At 29.7% G+C, this 18,930-nt stretch overlaps 2 protein-coding genes across 3 annotated transcripts in view; one reads left to right on the plus strand and one right to left on the minus strand.

Moving 5' to 3' along the window:
• LOC143199141 (ATP-dependent DNA helicase Pif1-like) overlaps positions 1-18,930 on the plus strand; it is a 346,278-nt gene that overhangs the window by 150,670 nt on the left and 176,678 nt on the right. The gene's annotated exons all lie outside the window — the stretch shown is intronic.
• Best2 (bestrophin family protein) overlaps positions 1-18,930 on the minus strand; it is a 104,956-nt gene that overhangs the window by 20,938 nt on the left and 65,088 nt on the right. For both annotated transcript variants that reach the window (XM_076408915.1, XM_076408914.1), the window contains exon 4: positions 9,591-9,720. In XM_076408915.1, the coding sequence (XP_076265030.1) occupies positions 9,591-9,702 (112 nt within the window). In that variant the 5' untranslated portion in view covers positions 9,703-9,720. The remainder of the gene's footprint in view (positions 1-9,590; positions 9,721-18,930) is intronic.

Consider the following 18,930-nt stretch of genomic DNA (forward strand, 5'->3'; position numbering starts at 1 on the left):
CCGGGCAACAATCGACGGATTCAAGGAAATCTAGGAATTTGTCACTGAGATTTAGCGAGGATTGATCTTCGAAGAATTATTACGTAAATTTAAACGTAAGATGATATGACACAGATAATCTGTTACACAAAAATAGTTCTTTAACAAACAGTTATATTAATAATGTTAGAGGATATCATATGCACAGAATATATATTTTTAAATTTGCTGGCTTGATTAGCGCAATGGTCAAAGCGAAAGGACAGTCCTGCTACTGTTTCGATAGTCACGGGTTCGAATCCTGCTATAGCATGGATGAACTTTATGTTTCTAATTGTAAATGTATTTATAAGCAACAGGAGAAAATCCGACAAGAAATAATCATACCAGGCACGTCAATAAGGAGGCTGGTTATATAGGAAGACTGAATATCTTCTAGGATGGTCTCTAAGTTGGTCACTGGTCAGTCGATAGGCTTAATGCCGACGACCGTGGTTCGGAACCCACGTTAAACTGTAGGTCTAAACCAAACGTTAAAAAGTAAACCAAACCAAACAAAAATAACTAATGTTAAATTATATTAGAACCAAAAGAATATTTTTAGCAGAATGCTTTAAAAATCAATCGAATCGCAATGTAAACGAGGTAATATCTTGTACCTAATTAGCTCGATAGTCCGCAGCTATTTCAAAAAGACAAGTACGCTGTTAAAAGGCGAAATGTGCAAATCCGAATGGCCTTTGCACTGAACGACTTCCTATTTTCAAATCACATCAGGTCAGCTCTAACATTATACACAAATATCTGATTATTTTAGATACAAAATATGTGAAACCTTTGTGCCCCTTTGAAATGTGAGAGTTTCACTCGATTTTACCACCTCCCCCCCCCCATCACCAGATCCTGACTTTTGAACTGAAAAGAATTTTGAAAATCGGCCCACAATTGATTGAAAAATAGGAGGAACAATTGACGGGGAAATAAACACACATTAATATATATATATATATATATATATATATATATATATATATATATATATATATATATATATATATATATATATATGAAAACCTGATGAAATTGTTACTACAAATGTAATAATAATAATATTAATTTTACAATAAGTACTTTTAAGTTTTCAGAATAAAGATAAGCACCTAATATTATAATATTATGTAAAAGACAAAATCTACGAACAGCAGTTCAGTATCCGAATAAGTTTGAGCATTGTTCCAGCAATAATCGGTATTTTGAAAATACCCTGACCTAACTGAACAGAATCCATTTGCTTCATTCTTTGAATAGCATTTTTGTACTCGAGAATACTCCAGACTTTAGTCGCTTTAATTTATTTCTAACTGCACTTGTAAATCTTCTTTTTCTTTTGTTGACTGAATGTATTAATTTATTACCACATGCATATATCACTATTTTGATTTAAACCATTTAACAAAAAAACGTCAATCTGTGAATATTTTTTCACTATCTTGTGTGTCACTCATTTTATATTATGAGACTTAGATATAAAAACATTTTCCTTAATATTTCTTTAAAAACTTTTTTTTTGTACAAACCTTGTCCTGACAGTAATAAACAAAAGTAAAAAAGAATTTTCCAATTTGGTGCAGTGGTTCTGAAGTTATACGCGAAGATACATTTTGGAACATTCATTTTTATTTATATAGATAAAGCAAACTACGACGTAACAATTTTAAAGGCTGTATTAAAACCATATTAACGATAAAGGATTTCAATCGCTTAAAACAACGAAATAAACCATTTTCTCGCCAGTTTGATCGCTTAACGACATAATACGATGCTACACGTCCAAATTAAATAATAATTACGGTAATTTTGACTGTTTTACGTCTCGAACATGCGGAGGATTGTTAATAATTTGTATATCCAAATGTTAGTGAATTAATAGTCCGTCTAGCTCCGGAAGGGTATCTCATCATCCATGAATCCTTGAAATCCAAACGATTTATATATTGTAAAGTATACTCGTAATTGAATTCGTGTCAATTGTTGTATGAATTTCACATTTTCATTGATTATATCAATCAGTTGGGACTATAGTAAATGTGTATCGTAAATTTAAACTGCCTTTTAATATTTCTATTTAAGTGACTGACATTTTTAATTAATCTATCGAACCTATATAGAAATTAAAATCATTGAACATCATTAAATCACATTTAAAGTAAAATCATCACTACATAGTATAAAACAAAGTCGCCTTTTCTGTCCCTATATCCATATGTGCGTTTAAATCTTTAAAACTACGCAACGGATTTTGATGCGGTTTTTTTCAATAGATAGAGTGATTCAAGAGGAAGGTTTATATGTATAACACATGCATAATATACTAAGGCAATATTGCTAATTTTAGAGGTTTCTAACGTGATGTCGTAAATTAACCTATTTTTTTAGGCTTATTTAGCAATTAGCAAAAACGCTGCCTAACCCTACGAGTTAGATCAAATTAATGTACTACAGTATTGTACACCATAAAAAGGTCTACAAAAAAGTCCGCGATGATATATGTTTATCTTTTAGGAATAACCCACATTAACCATTTTTATTGTTTACTTTTTACGTGAGAAAATGGCTTATTTACGAAGCTATTTTAAGCAATACGGCATTAATCCTTATCGAATTAAGTACCTTAAATACAGTGTGCAATTAATATAGATCAATATGGTTCCTTACAGCATGTAAATTAAACAAATATTTTCGGAGATATTACAAATTTAAAATTTGCGTTTAAAAATGTGTAATGTAATAAAAATTGTATGAATTTAGATATTCCAAAGATAGCAGGAAATCTTCATAGTAAGTATAGGGGAAGAGGAATTGTTTTACTCCAAATTTAATGCGTGCAGGCCAAGGGCAGTAATGAATGAACCAAAAATACTGGATCGATTTTAATCATGTTTTCATTGAGTGACATAGGCATATATATTTTATGCCCGTGCAAAGTCGGAGCGGGCCGCTATGTTTTTATATACAACGTTCATATTTTTTCTGTAGTGTATTTAATTTAGTATCAGCATTGCACCCGTGCGAAGCCGGGGCGGGTCGCTAGTTTAATATAAACAAATATTAATATAAGCCACAATAGCAACAACTAACAAATATTCTTTAAAAAATTCTATATTTCGAGATAACAAAAAATAATATCAATAATTTGTCCATATTTTTTTAATAAATAGAATTAGCTCAACATTAGTTATAAACGATAATTAAAAATGCTAGATATAGCTAAATTAATCATATTTTATGAAAAATCTGTTAATATAGTTGACAAGAATAAGGAAACAACATTAACTTGGTTCCTTTAAAAGTTGATCCTATCGCCATCAACACAACTTTACCAACATTGGATCTAATTTTTCATGCATTTTTTTGAAATCTGATTAAAGTATGACCTTCAATTAAGTCGGCCAATTTCTTGTAGAAACAAAAAAAGATAAAAATCACAGTGCCAGATAAAGTGAATGCATTACTTGGTGGATGATCAAATTAATTTTACAGAACAATAATATTCTCCCACTTTTAACCAGCGAACACACCTAATTTTGTTCAAAGTACAACATTTAGGCATACCTATTGTAACATTTTACATTGTTCAAAAATATAATTCACAAAATAATAGATTTTAATAAAAATGGATGATAGAATACGCTGGCAGAATGTATTGAATAGTAATGCAGAAATAGTAAAAGGTAAAAATCGCAGTGGTCACTATGAGACACTTCGGTCAGATCAAAAGATCAACAAATAATATTATTTTGTCAAGATATTTTTTCTCAAGCTCATCATTTGGTCTTTTTGGCCAAGTCGTGATTTCTTCATAAAATGTGTAATTCGTCTCACTCAACTATCAGATTTAAACATTCCGGAGTGCTTGGTTACCTCAATCCAGCATTCGACGAATCTTTGATTTTGCCCCTAACTCAAAAAAACTAACTTCAAAAAGACGACATCCCTTGGAATCGATTACAATCAAATCAGAGAACGTTTTAGAGAAAAATAAATTCAACAACACTTTCAGGGACCAGAAAAATCAAAGAATAAGATTTACTTTTGAAAGATAAATATCTTGGTATGCTCTTATGTAAACACAATTGAGTTTCATAGAAGAAAAATTAATGGTTGTCAAACAAGGCAAAATGCTTCATATGTGGTTAATACATCAAAACTCCAATTCCTCTAACTTTTTATATGAAAACTAAAGAAAACGACGTCCTGCTGACCAATTCTGGCCACTTTTATAATAGTAGAAATAAAGTTAAAATAAGTATAAAGCAAACTGTTTTATACTTATATTTACATCCTCGGTGATGTCTCGCGATAAGATATCTCGACCCGCCATCATTAAGAAAAACAATATCGAGATCTTCAATAACTAGCCGACTAAGGCGAGGTTCCTTTTGAAGATCGAAATCAGTCAAACACTGGCGCTTATTTAAACAATGAGCATCATGAACAGCACTAGTCGATGTTATAAAAAGAAGCAAAATATGACAAAAATAACTTTCTGACATCGCCATTTTCAAAGCTCAGTAACTTTTAATAAAGTAAACGAATAATGCTACTTTGACTGCCCTCATAGATATGCGACTAGATGCGATTTGAAAAAAAATCGAAATAACATATTCCCAAACTTTTATATTGATAAAAATATATCAATATTCAAAATCAGATTACTGCAAGATCTCAATAAAATTCTACGCCGAGTAACAACCGAAATAGCAACTTTGGATGATGCCTTCTTGTTACGACACTAAAAATTTAACAATAAGAGATTAACAAAAGATAAAAAACGAAGGATTCAAAGAATCGACTCAATCAGTAACCGGAAATAGTCGTGAATAGAAACTGGCGTTCATGTTTATATTAGTAGCGGCGTTATTAATTATCATGTTTGACAAAAATTTCATTAATCTCCTATTGAATCTTGTTCAAGTCAAGGCGAAACAATTTTCATAACAAAAGGTATCGAACGACCTTGACGTAGTCGATCCAGCGTCGTAGAGAACCACTCTTGATCACCGAACATTCGAATCGCAAGCCAGACAGATAATTATGCTAATAGATTAGACGATTATTTATGAAAATCTACTTTATGACAATTCTACGTATTTGCTGTACCCCGAATAAAATTATTTATGTAAAAAAATGGATCTGAAAGAAAAATTGATGCTTGAAATAGTGTAATTTTGTGTGACGTAGTTGTTTTGGTTATACTGTACGGTCTGTATGGATACGGCTCTTATTTATACGTTATTTTAATAATGTTGTATGTACATGGTGTGAGGATCCCTAACGTATTTATACATCGGTAAAAACTTCAAAAAAGTTGTGTACTTTCGTTTCAAGGCAGAAAATTATTAGAGAAATGTGCTTAAATCTTGCAAAGCGCGATTCAGCTGGTACAGTTTGAATATAATAATAATTTATTCACAGCCATAAGACTATTCTAATGTAACTATATACTATTTTAAGTACCTTTAATTGTGGTTATAGTAATATTAATGTAATATAGATAATTTGAGGTTAGACTTGCTTCAGTTATTGTGTTTATGAGTCCCCAATAATTTTGTTATTTTTCCAGTTGCCAACTAATATGGATAATTATATAAATTATAATATATGGCTATACATTACTACAAGATTCGATTTCCAACCAAAGAAAAGCAACTGGGCTGCTAACTGAACTCACTGAACATCCACTGCTAACCGCTACACAACCATATTTCCTCAAAATTCAAGAAAAAATAGCCGTCAACAAGTGCCAGTCAAACCCAATCATGATTAGATTACAGAAAACCAACATCTTATTTCTTGTACATCAAATAATTGGATCTGTTATACTTTACCTGTTTAAAGGTAACTAATATATATTCGATTGAACTAGGTGATTTTATCAAGTTTTTATTGTCTGGTATATGTGTGTTATAGCAAACAGAAGTGTCAAGTATTTCGAACAATACTTACTTATAGACAACGTATGAACTCAAATGGTGTCAAGTAAAGTAAAGTAGAGTAAAGACTAAGCAGATAAGAGAAGCAGCTGACTAAGCAGAGATCTAATTGTTAAGAACTCATTGGAGAACTTAATATGTTAATTAATTGTTACTTGAAGTATTGAATCTGCACTTATTTATCAGTTTGTGAGGCTATAGTTAAAATAAACTTATGTAAAATTATATATGTGTCTTTTATTTACCCAAATATGACAAGGTAATTTGATACAATACAGGATACGCTTTTCAATTACACAGAGCTGCCAAAAGTTAAAGAAAATCCATCATGAAACGTATATGGTTTAAACTTTTTTTTCTTGTAGTTACTATTAACTACATAAAATGATAATTCATTTTATTTAATGTGTATATAGGTCCTTAATAATTTTGTTCTATTTTCACTTACCAGTTAATAAGGAAAATTATATTTAACACATTACTACAAGATTCGATTTCCAACTAAAGAAGAAACACTGGGCTGCTAATTGAACTCACTGAACATCCAGTGCTAATCGTTACTCAACCATATTGCCTCAAAATTCAAGAAAAAATAGCCGTCAACAAATGCCAATCAAACCCAATCATGATTAGATTACAAAAAACCAACATCTGATTTCTTGAACATCAAATAATTGGATCTGTTATACTTTACCTGTTTAAAGGTAACTAATATATATTCAATTGAACTAGGTGATTTTATCAAGTTTTTATTGTCTGATATATGTGTGTTATGGCAAACAGAAGTGTCAAGCATTTCAAACGATACTTACTTATAGACAATGTATGGACTCAAATGGTATGAAGTAAAGTCAAGTACAGTAAAGAACTAAGCAGAGATCTAATTGTTTAGAACTCATTGGAGAACTTAATATGCTAATTAATTGTTACATGAAGTATTGAATATGTACGTATTTATAAGTTTATGAGGCTTTAATTAAAATAAACTTGAAAATTACAATATGTGTCTTTTATTTGCCCAAATATGACAAGGTTTGACTAATTTGATACAGGATACGCTTTTCAATTCCACAGAGCTGTTAAAAGTTAAAGAAGATCCATCATGCTGATTCGCCATCGATACAATTTTCATTTGTCTTATCAAATATAGGGTACTTGATTTCAATAATACTATTCCCACAGTTTTTAGAGCTATTAACTGCACTTTTCAATTTTCTTGCCAAGTATACCAATAATAATAATTTTATTTAATGTTGTTTACTATACAACCACATTTTATGGTTGGTGTGTCTTAAATACTCCAATTCTATAAAAGTTCTAATGTACTTTTCAAAATTATTATTTCAGTTACAGTCGTACTACAGTCACCATCGACGAATGGGTTCTCGACTTCGAATTAATTTTTTCGTTTATCTTTTCTTTCTATTGGTCCAATACCAATTTTTTAACTGTGAAATATAAGATAAATAATCCAAATTAAATCGGAGTGCCTTAGAAATTTCGAACGCTGGAATAGAAGTGACGTCAACGTTTCGTAGCGCTACTGATTGATGTTTAACTTAACATGGCGAATAGATCTTAGTAATCCCACTTGTAATTATAAAATAAATGTATTTTTAATAATTGTTTTTTACAGGCATCTGGACTATTACTCAATATCGTTACTGTTTGATAATATGTTGAATTGTTCCTCCATTGTTATGTTACGTAGTTATCTGTGTAATTTGGCGAAAGGCTGTTCGATTATGTTCCGGAAGATAAGGTCGTAATTCATAGAAATCGACGTCCAATCGAATACATTCTTATACACGTCGCACTCGAATTGCCGGAGGCACGTATGTGTCTGACATGTGTTTGACTGGTGCTGGACAGCAGCGACATCAGACGCTCGTACCGAGTTGAATACAAACTGGCAAAGCACGAAGGCCTTATGCCGTTGCACACTCCTAAACTGTTGTAACGTTATCATGTCAGAGTTTCGCAGCAAATCGTGTCAAACGCCATCTTCAAATTCTATTAAACATATTTACGTCTAGAATTTATAATATCATAATGTAAGCATCAGTGTCACATTAAAAAATTTAGGAACTGATGATGTTTGAAATGTTGTTGGTCGTTATCTGAATTTTAAATACACGTCCACATTAATTTAAGGAATATTTGCTTACGTACATTCTTTTTCAATCCATCAACCATCATCAACGGCGAAGAGGTATAGTGCGTGAAACCCATAATCCGAACATTAACAAGAACTATGACCAAACGAAAACTACCGCGGCAAAAGTAACAAAAATGCTATAGGGACCTACTCATCTTGCATTTTTCAACTTATTGTGCTATAGAAGAAACCAATTTAGTTAATTTAATATTATTTAATGTTGTTTCAATAAAATAAGTACAATACAACGTTTATAGAAATGCAAAATATAAACCTATAAATCATATATAAATCTCCAAATACCTAATAATTTACTTACTTTTCCAATCGTTAGTTAATTATAGATTAGAGGGTGGCATTATTTGCAGAAATCACTAAACGTATGGTAAATGCATTAGACAGAATTCAGTGATTAATTTTATGAAGAATGGTGTACACAGATAGTAGCAGAAGAAATAAAATATACAGTGATACCAAAATGGCTTGACAAGTAAACACACCAGCGAAGGAAACAAGAACTAAACGTAAAAAGGTAAATATGCTCTCGAATGAAAGTAAAATACGTTTCTCAGATATACAATTGTTAATTAGATATATTAGGCCTCCAGGAGGATACCATTATATGACAAACGCGCCTAGAAACTCTACCTCATGGGTGGTGCGGAAAAGAGTTCAATGTAAACAAAACAAATCTAACCTACAAGCAATTATACCTGTGTTCTTAATTACAGTTAATTATAGTCCTTCGATAATATATATATTAGATGTACTATGATGTTAAAAAAAATTATATTTGATAATATTGTTGTTCAATTATTTTATTTAGATTACAATTTTCTTGTACGTCAAAGCCAACTCAGAGTTGATGCGGCAACATTGCAATTTCTCGACGTCACAAATATCCATGACACATTATTAAAAAAACTTTGAATAAGCTATATGTATTACTATGTTTCATTTTAGGCCTCTCTAGACATTTATCGTTTATTTTCTTTTTTTGTCGTTTTTTTTCTATAAATTTATGATGCAAATAATTATTTAAAAGATATATTTAATTTTCAATCCTAACCACTATTTTTACAACTATTACATAAATAAGCACTCTCAACTGTACGACAGAGAAACAATAAATAAACAATATTTAGTCCGAATTCAATTTTAAAGAACTATAGCTTATGTAACATAACTATTGAATACATAATAACAAACTTCAAAATCAAACTAACTCTCTCACTTGTAATGTTTATACAACTAATATATTAAAACTTACAAAGATATTCTATATTTACCTTGTAATTGCATATAATGAAATAATGAGAGGATAATTATAATCATTATAATTATATACGCACTATAATAACAACGAAAATATACACGTCCAATAATATAACAGTTTTATACAGTATCTCACCGAATAAAATTTGCAAGATATAATAAATTATATAAAAATTAATGCTCACCGGAATCAACGAGATGTTGCCAGGTAGGAAAACGTTTCTTCACTCTCAAGGACACCCTCATCAGCGTCACAACGTAAGCCAGAACGGCGTACCTCACAATGTTCCGCCTCATCAGTCTTTGTCTCTCGCTCTGAAACCAACACAGATAAAAAACTAACAATATAATATCACCTTCCATAGTATAGATCGTAATATTTCTTAGAATGTAGTCTCAAGAGTTTACACAAGGTCTCTTAACAAACATCTTTAATAACCATATTGATTAGTAGATGAGCATCGGATATAAACCGATCATAGACCAGAAATAGATGAATTGATAGTAGTTCAAGATATTAGTTAATGAATTTAACAATCTTAAAGTCCTAGTTGATTATGTAACAATAAGAAATTATCGATAGCTAACTAAATTAAGAAAACATATCCCTATATAACTCAGACCTAATGTTAACTGACATGCGAACGTATATTACAATATAAGGATTTAAATCATTGGATACTGCAAATAATAATTAATTGATTGATGGGTTTTTAATCAATTTTTAATCTTCCTATTATTGGATTGAATGATTTGTATAGTTCCTCATATTTCCGGGGATTCCTTTTCTAATTAACTATAGTAATATTTAATTATGGTTTATAAAACTGTTCTAAGCCGACTTGGTGGCGCAGTGGTAAAGACGATGGGACAGTCCTCCAACTGTTCCGATAACCGCGGGTTCGAATCCTGCTGGGGCATGGTCGTAAATTTATGTTTGTGACTGTTCAAAATGTGTGAATGTTCTAGGCAAGAGTGTGTAAAATCCGACAAGGAAAATGATCCCAGTCACGCCAGTAACCAAGCTGTGTTAGACCGGATCTCTTCTGGGATGATTTCTAAAGTGGGTAACTCGCCAGTCGGTAGGCTCAATGCTGAGGACCGTGGTTCGGAGCCCACGTTAAACTTTAGGCCCAGTCCAGATAAACCCATAGTTGGTAAAAGGACGCTTTAAAATATATATATATATATATATATATATATATATATATAATTTTCTAATTTGAAATGCAAAATGTATTATGTGTTAATTCATAAATAAAATCTATCACAAAAGGTTAAGGCTGAACAATATGTTTTCCTATTTCTCTACTTCTCATTCTATCCATATTTCTTACATCCTTTGTTACGTCTTCTAAGGTATTTAATATTTGCTTCCAGTACCTTTATCTGCTTATGGTTGCTCTATAAATTGCTTTATACATTTCCATCTTAGTTTTACTAGATATTTCTTCTTTATGAATGATTCTTCCAATTGTGGGATTAATTTCCATCTCCTGGCTTCCATCCCACTCCAATTCTAAATCCAGATACTTCAAGGCATTTACTTCTTCAATTTTTTACATCGTCTATTCGGATATATATTTCTGCTGGCTCTCCCATCACCATGACTTTCATTGTGATTCTATTTACCATTCTATCATTCCATATTTCGTTGGTATCATGTTCCATATGTTTAAACTTCAGCAATATCTTAGTCCTGCTTGGGTTTTGAGGGTTTTTTATTTCATGTTGTCTGTAATGACGGAATTGATGTACAATACGTACACGTCTTTGTTATAATAAACTCTTAATGTTTCTCTTCTTGCTTTATCAAATGCCTTTTCATTAATGGTACATTTGTCTTTTGCACTATATATATATATATATATATATATATATATATATATATATATATATATATATATATATATATATATATATTATATAGTCTTATTTACTATCTACTATTGATTTTATACTATTTTCTATAATTTGTTCGTATATCTTGTATGCTATACATGCTTTTTAACTTGTTTTTTACTTATGTAAATTATTCTATTTTTGTTGTCTTTTTGTTTCTCAGATATTTATATGGTACTGTAATTAACAAGATATACTCAGAAAATAAGCATATCAACTTGATTAAAAGCTTTTGGCCATTAATTATTTTTTTCTTGTCTAACAGAGATCTGCATCTTTAAGTATAGATATCTATCAATAATAATCATCGATCGTTCAGGTAAGTTATGAACGCCATCCTAAAAGACGGAAAAGTAAAGCGGATTTGAATAAGGGTAATTTAGATCAACGTTTCTAGGTTTCTGTTATTATGACACCCAAATGTTTTGGCTGGAAATAATTCTAATAGATATTAATTATCTAAGAACAATTAATTTATCGATATTCAATGATTCTACCAGTTCTTTCTGTATTTAACAGAGATATTTTTGTCACGCGCCAAAATGTATATGTCCCTCATGTTAGAATCGCCGCAGTGGAACTAGTATATTGAATATCTTCAAATAGTTGCAAATAAAACATGTTAATTATAAACTATCACAAATCAGAGTCACCACAAGAGTATATGACATATAATATAACAAGAAACCGTATTGTTGTGGATATAATTCAGAAAAAAAATTAGTAGTGTTACAATTTATTACAAATAAAGTCAACACCATTGGCAACACAAAAAATAGCCCCTTATGCTTATAAATTCAATATATTAGCATCTGTTTGTGAATATTATAAACACTTTTTAATTCAAATAATAAAACTCAAAAATTGGATGAAAATTTCAAGGTAACAGAAGGTCATCGTCCAAAATGGAAAGAATATGAAGAATAAAATATTTATATTAAATAAATCTCCATTGCAATCACTATAGTTTAATGACGAGATTACAACATAAAATGGTAAATTAGCCAATAGTGATTAGTATCAACAAAAACAAAAAAAATTCTTAATTTTTATTACAAGGTTAAATGACGGTTTCGTTAACTTGACCTGTATAACACACCGCGGTATATTTGTCCACCTTGTATATCATATCGACTTTGTTTCCTACTTAATAATTAGTTTCTACTCGCCAATTACAACTAATTACAGTTTTTTTGTTGTATTCGATGGTGAATTACGTAGATATGTTACGCAATCTGCTCGAGAGACCGCGTTCGTATTCTTTAAATTGATTTATATTAATTCGTCGGGTTATTTATTTATTTTTTTCCCTTGATTCAAATGAAAAAATAGTCGAATTCTCGAAATTAAAGCTGCGCGATTCGGTTTGACGAAAACAATGACGAATACCTAGAGAAAATGGATAATTAAATAGTATGTAGTCTGTTCGGATGTAATCCGGGCTTCCCCAGGTTGGATGTTTATCAAGCCAGAACAGCTTCTTTGTTGAATAAATGCGATGCGCAAAATGTTTTTGTATATTTTCGATTTGTATTACTATACGGGCAATGAATAAATCAATTCATGTCAATGAATCAAAATATGTCAAAGACATTATTTTTGATAACATTATTTAACGACTGCGACTTACTCTAATCTGCGGACAAATGCTAACACATAAAAATATGAAAGCCAAAATTAATGAACCGAAAGTAATATAAATATTAAACTAAATATTAATCAAAATCATTTTGTATATACGCCAGTTAAATTTGTGACATACAACAAAATTCTAATCTAAATAAAATAATTGAACAAAAATGTTATCAAATATAATGTATTTTAACATTATAGTACATATAAAAACTACAGTTAATTATACAGCCACAATAGCTTATAGGTTAGAGTTATAACCTATGTGTTATCACTATTGCTTTCAAGAATTTTGCATACGTCTGACGGCCGAACGATTTTGAGGCCCATTCATTTACATGTTCGAACTAATCAAACAGCATTGTGTCTCTTTTTAACTAGAATAAACTGAGAAGGAAAATATTGTCTGATTCTAAAATGAACTTATTAATTGCGGTAGGCAATACATTAAACATCTTGATGACGTATGAACAAAACTTTGAATAGACTAAATAATGCTCTGGAACCCTGAAAGTATTTCAAATGTTTCTTCAATTTTCGCCGGAGATCATAGCTTCAAAGCATCTTGGAAGCTCATACTGCATGACGTCAACAATTGTATTATTGAAGTATTACAATCAAATTGCAACACAAGGTTCGACAATAGAAATATACGATTTTGTTCAATGGACCACAGCTTACCATACATCTCTAATAAATTCGAATTAGCCCTATCATATTATTGAGGAACATATTAATTAATTAATTAATTGAGAATACAGTGTAGTTATCATATGCGTAGAGATGGTAACTTAGATATTCAGATTCAGAACCCAAATATGACATGTTTTCGTACCAGAATGTGAATCCCGTGTCATAATCCCTCTATCATTCCAATTTTCGAATCTAACAAAACAGTAATGTGCAACAATTTATTTGCTGGTGCCTGGTGACGACTTTCAACACTATAAAATAATTGTTTTTTCATATCTTCTTTGAAACATTTTAATTTAATTAAAACAAGCAGTAATCTGTATTCTGAAACAAACCTCTTCTGCTAGAATCTTTATGTAAGTAATATTCACTGTTTGTTATACAATATTTTAAAAATAATGCAACTTTTAGTACATACATTTCCATATTTGTTATATTCAGATATCCAGAAAGTCGACATGTAGCTTTCGAAGATTCAATCCAATTCATCCATAATTTGATATCATGGTACCTTGCATTTTAAAAATGAGACTGACTAAGCAGTGAATGTTTCTACCAAAACTCAGTTACTATATGAGATATTTCCTGATTATATAACCTCCTGATTTAACACCATTTGAATTATTTGTAGGAGGTCATTTCAAATCAAAGGCAAAACATTTATGTAAAGCGTTTATAGAAAATCTCGACAGCGTACGGATGTTCCAGCAAATTCATGGAGAACATTCGGTCAATTAGTCCCATGCGAAACTCAATCTTGTATACTTTCAATAAAAAAATACAAATTTTACACCGTGTGAAACCGCTCTCCTCGAATTTTGCACCCAGATGTTGTTTCACATTCAGCCAAAAAAGTCTGGCTGTAACAATGAAACATTACCAAAACAATTATTTTCAAAATAAAAAAAACCGCCAGACATTTATTCTATATATATATATATATATATATATATATATATATATATATATATATATATATATATATATATATATATATATATATATATATATATATATAAATCAACAAATCAATAAATTATACTTTTGTCAAGAACAGGTTTTTGTTACAACACCCTGATAAATTGCAACCACATCATTAAATATTTAACTCTGACTATATTCACGTCTTTAATCTATCTATAATCCTGATTATCTATCTTGATTCCTACAGATGCCAAATTCAGAAGCGGTATAACGATCATACCTTTTCTGATTCATTAAACTGTTTATTTTCGCGTAGTTTAGTTAATAAGATCGAAACATAACTGTTTGTGTAACCTATTTTTCAAACAAATTGTTCAGTATGAATCATTAAGACCTCCTTCTAGATACTTAAAAGAAAGTTGAAAAGAATCAACAGTTACAAATATATTTTCGATGTTAACACGTGAATTATCAATTATTTAAGAAAAAACTATATATAATTACGGTTAAATAATTATTATAGGAACCAAAATAATATATATATATATATATATATATATATATATATATATATATATATATATATATATATATATATATATATATATATATATTATACATATTATTGTCTTATTTAGATCTGAATATAGCAAATAAAATTGAAAAGAAGCTATAGTCTATACAAAATAACAGTGAACTCAAGTCATCAAGATATTTAATGTATTGCCTATCGCAATTTGTAAACTCATAACATCGGACAATATTTTCCTTCTCATTTTATTCTAGTTAAAAAGAGATACAATGCTGTTTGATATGTTCCAACATATAACCGAATCAGCTACAAAAGTAATCCGCTTGTCAAAGGTCTGTAAAATTCTTCACAACATTAATGATAATAATTACAGTTTAGGAAGTGGCAAACTTTGTTTTGGCGCTTTGATTGTTTTGACACATTTCAAATTGCTGCTTATTATTAACCTGTTTGAAAATGCCGAAGCTATTAGATAGTCAGAGATAGACACATAGTGTGTCACTAATCAATTCAGGCATTATTAAAAAAAATTAGAAACAATATAATCTTGGATTCACCAAAAAGAAACGGTCCTCATACCAAGCGGGTGACGAATTAATAAAATTCATGAAATGTATAAAAGCAGTGAGTAGTTTTTTTTTAATAAATATAACTTGTTTTAAATATAATAAAAATTATTTCAGAAGAAGCAGTTAACATTATAAATCAAGTAAGATTTGATTGAAAAATAAAATGTTTAACGGTTTTTTGTGAAATTTATTTTTTAGAAATAGCCGTGCAAAAACTACATAGTAATTCAGATACTTGAAAGAGTACTAACTGTTTTGCAGTTATGGCAAATATATTAGGGACAATGAAGGGATTAAATTTCATTTTATCAAAAAAAAAAAATGTAGACTGGTAATAACAGAAGAAACGAAGGAGAAATACAGTGATATCAAAATGACCTGAGAAGGAAACAAGAACTAAAGGTAAAAAGGTAAATATGCTCTCGGATGAAAATAAAATATATTACTCAGATATCACTACATAAAAAGAACACACCTAGAACTCTACCTCATGGGTGGTGTGGAAAATAGTTTAATGCAAATACCATACCACACAATCTTAACCTACAAACTGTTATGACTGTATAATTATCTGTAAGTAGACAATACTATAATGTTAAAATAAATAATACTTGATAACATTATTTTTGTTTCTTATTTTATTTAGATTAGAATTCTGTTAAACGTCAAAACCAAAATGAACTAAGACTCAAAGTTAATACGGCAATATTGCAACCTTTTTACGTCATGAATTTCAATGATGTGAGTTCACTGATTTATTGAAGGACTATATATAACCCTTTTAAAATAACAATTCTTAATATAATCTTTATAGGTACAAGAATTAATTATTACTAAGAATTACTTATTGATTTATTAAGCATACTTTATGTATTAATCAAACAAAAGTATAGCATCTTCCTGATATACTATTTTTTGTATTATATATCTAGTTAATTTTTACCTTTCAAATATATTAATATAAGATAAATATAATATTTACAGATGAAAAAACAGAGAGAGAAAAGATCAAATTAGTACATCAAACGGTACATAACAATAAAAAAAACTAATCACCGCACAACTAACTTCTTACAAAATGTAACATGGACTTCCCCGCTGAAGATTTCTCAAGGACGATTCGTTCTCAGAAACAACGCTGCGGAAGTGTAATTATTGCTGAGAATTTCAGAAAGTGAAATTGCGTTTTACCTCGTCCTTTCCAGCTATGTACAATATCGACAAACAACTATAAATCAAATCATATTCCATAAATGTTTGTGCTTTTTTTTAATTTATTAAACAATATCCTAATGCAATCAAAACATTGTAAAGTATTTGAATAGAAATACAATAAATTATTTATTTTTCCAAATATCTTACAATTAAATCAGTTATATTTTTAATGATAAAGCGGAAAAAAGAACCGATATTGGTTAAAATAGTATATTAGCAGTACTGTAAAAAGACTAATCTTGAAGTTAATTTTGAGGGAAGTTTTTTAATGGGTATCCTTATTGTTATTTTTTAATTATTATTTGTTACATTATTTCTAGTCGTTGTCAAAAAGCTTTAGCATTTTTCACCATTTATTAAATTACCATTTACAATCGATAGTAATATCCTATAAAGTTTCCATATGATTTAAGTTTTCAATGTATCATATTGGTTGGTATAAATAGATCCTGAGGATACTGGAGGCATGATGGAGACGGCATAAAATTTACAGCAATATATAGACTGAAGATGAACATCAACTCATTTAAAATTTAGTTACTTAAAAATTACGTTAAAATGATAAATGAATATATGGTAATGTTAATATTACCACGAAAATTAATTAAATTTAATATCTGTTAAAAAATATGGATTCTTGAAGATGAACCATATTGATCGAAACACAATACACAACTAAACAAATATGTTGCGAAATGCGCCGATATTATGACACTAACGCTGGATAGTAGGTCTGTCGATGCGCGTCATCATTAAAAAAAAGACAATTATATAAGTATTCTCTTTTTTAACAATCGATTCGCAATAAAACGACGAGCTTGCCATGCCGGTCACGAATTCGTTATTTTGAAACAATAACCTCTGAAAAAACGAGATCAACGGTCCGATTTCTAACCTACAAATTGCCTGATTATCAACGCGAAAAAATCGGTACGTTTATTTTTTTCGATAGGTTCATCGCTATATCGATACAGTTTTGTTTGTATTACAAACTACACAGCCTGATTGTTGTTCTTTTTCTATAAGGCAATAAACACTAAACTGCACCAAAGGGCCCCCATTATATTCATAATAGTGCTTAATTACCTTTGATTTTTATTATCTTGACATATTTTATATTTAAAATATTTAACAGTTTAGTTAGTCGGCTCCTTAGAAGGCAAAATGTTATTGAGTGTTTGTTATCTGATTATAATTAGCTTTCTGCTCATTTTAAACATCTGTACACCACATGAGGTCCCACTCAACTTGTCAAACTTTATGGAGTTTTATAGGGCTTGTAAATATTTCGTTGAAGCTTTAGGTTCGTGGAAGAAAAGCGAATGTCATTCTTTAGATTTTGGTAAAGAAAATGAAGCTTGAGAGATTCTGTGTTGGTAGTAGAAAACTTTCTAAGTTTGTGTTTTTTTTTCTCTGATTTACTAAGAAGTTGTGCAAAAGATTTTAACAAACTTAAATTTTAGAACAAAGTCTAAGTATAAATTTACATTTTTCACTATAGCTTTCCTGAGAATCTAGAAATTTATGATGAAAAACACGGATATACAATACAGCAGAAATAGATACATAGAGGCAAAAGGGATACAGTATATTCTCATCAATAAGGGATACATTTTCAAATAATTAGACATTTTTCATACTTAAATATCTTGTCAACCTCTAAATTTTATTATATTTGTAATAAAAGACGTATAGTAAATCATATAGTTGTATAACATAATAACAAAAATATCATAAAATCAGTTTTTACAACATCTAAATTAAATTTAGGACCCATATAAATATTACTAAATGCTGAGATTACTAAAAAAAATAATGTTAAAAGAACACTAAAATACTTATCTAAATAATATTTTAGTCCGTTATTCCAAACTACGTTGATCTTAAGAAGGCTGTCACTTAATACAAGTTTTACAACAAAGCCACATAGACAGCCATAGTTATACAACTCCACCATAAAATAGAAATAATTCGACACATGAGATCAAATGCAACTGAAGCTATCCATTGAGCAAACTACTGTAAACATACTCCAGGTTGATGAAAAAACAAATGAAA

Source organism: Rhynchophorus ferrugineus, unplaced genomic scaffold, assembly GCF_030347505.1.
Source record: "Rhynchophorus ferrugineus isolate W39M unplaced genomic scaffold, kcgeb_rfMv2 rfM6, whole genome shotgun sequence".
In the NCBI taxonomy this organism is placed as follows: Eukaryota; Metazoa; Arthropoda; class Insecta; order Coleoptera; family Curculionidae; genus Rhynchophorus; species Rhynchophorus ferrugineus.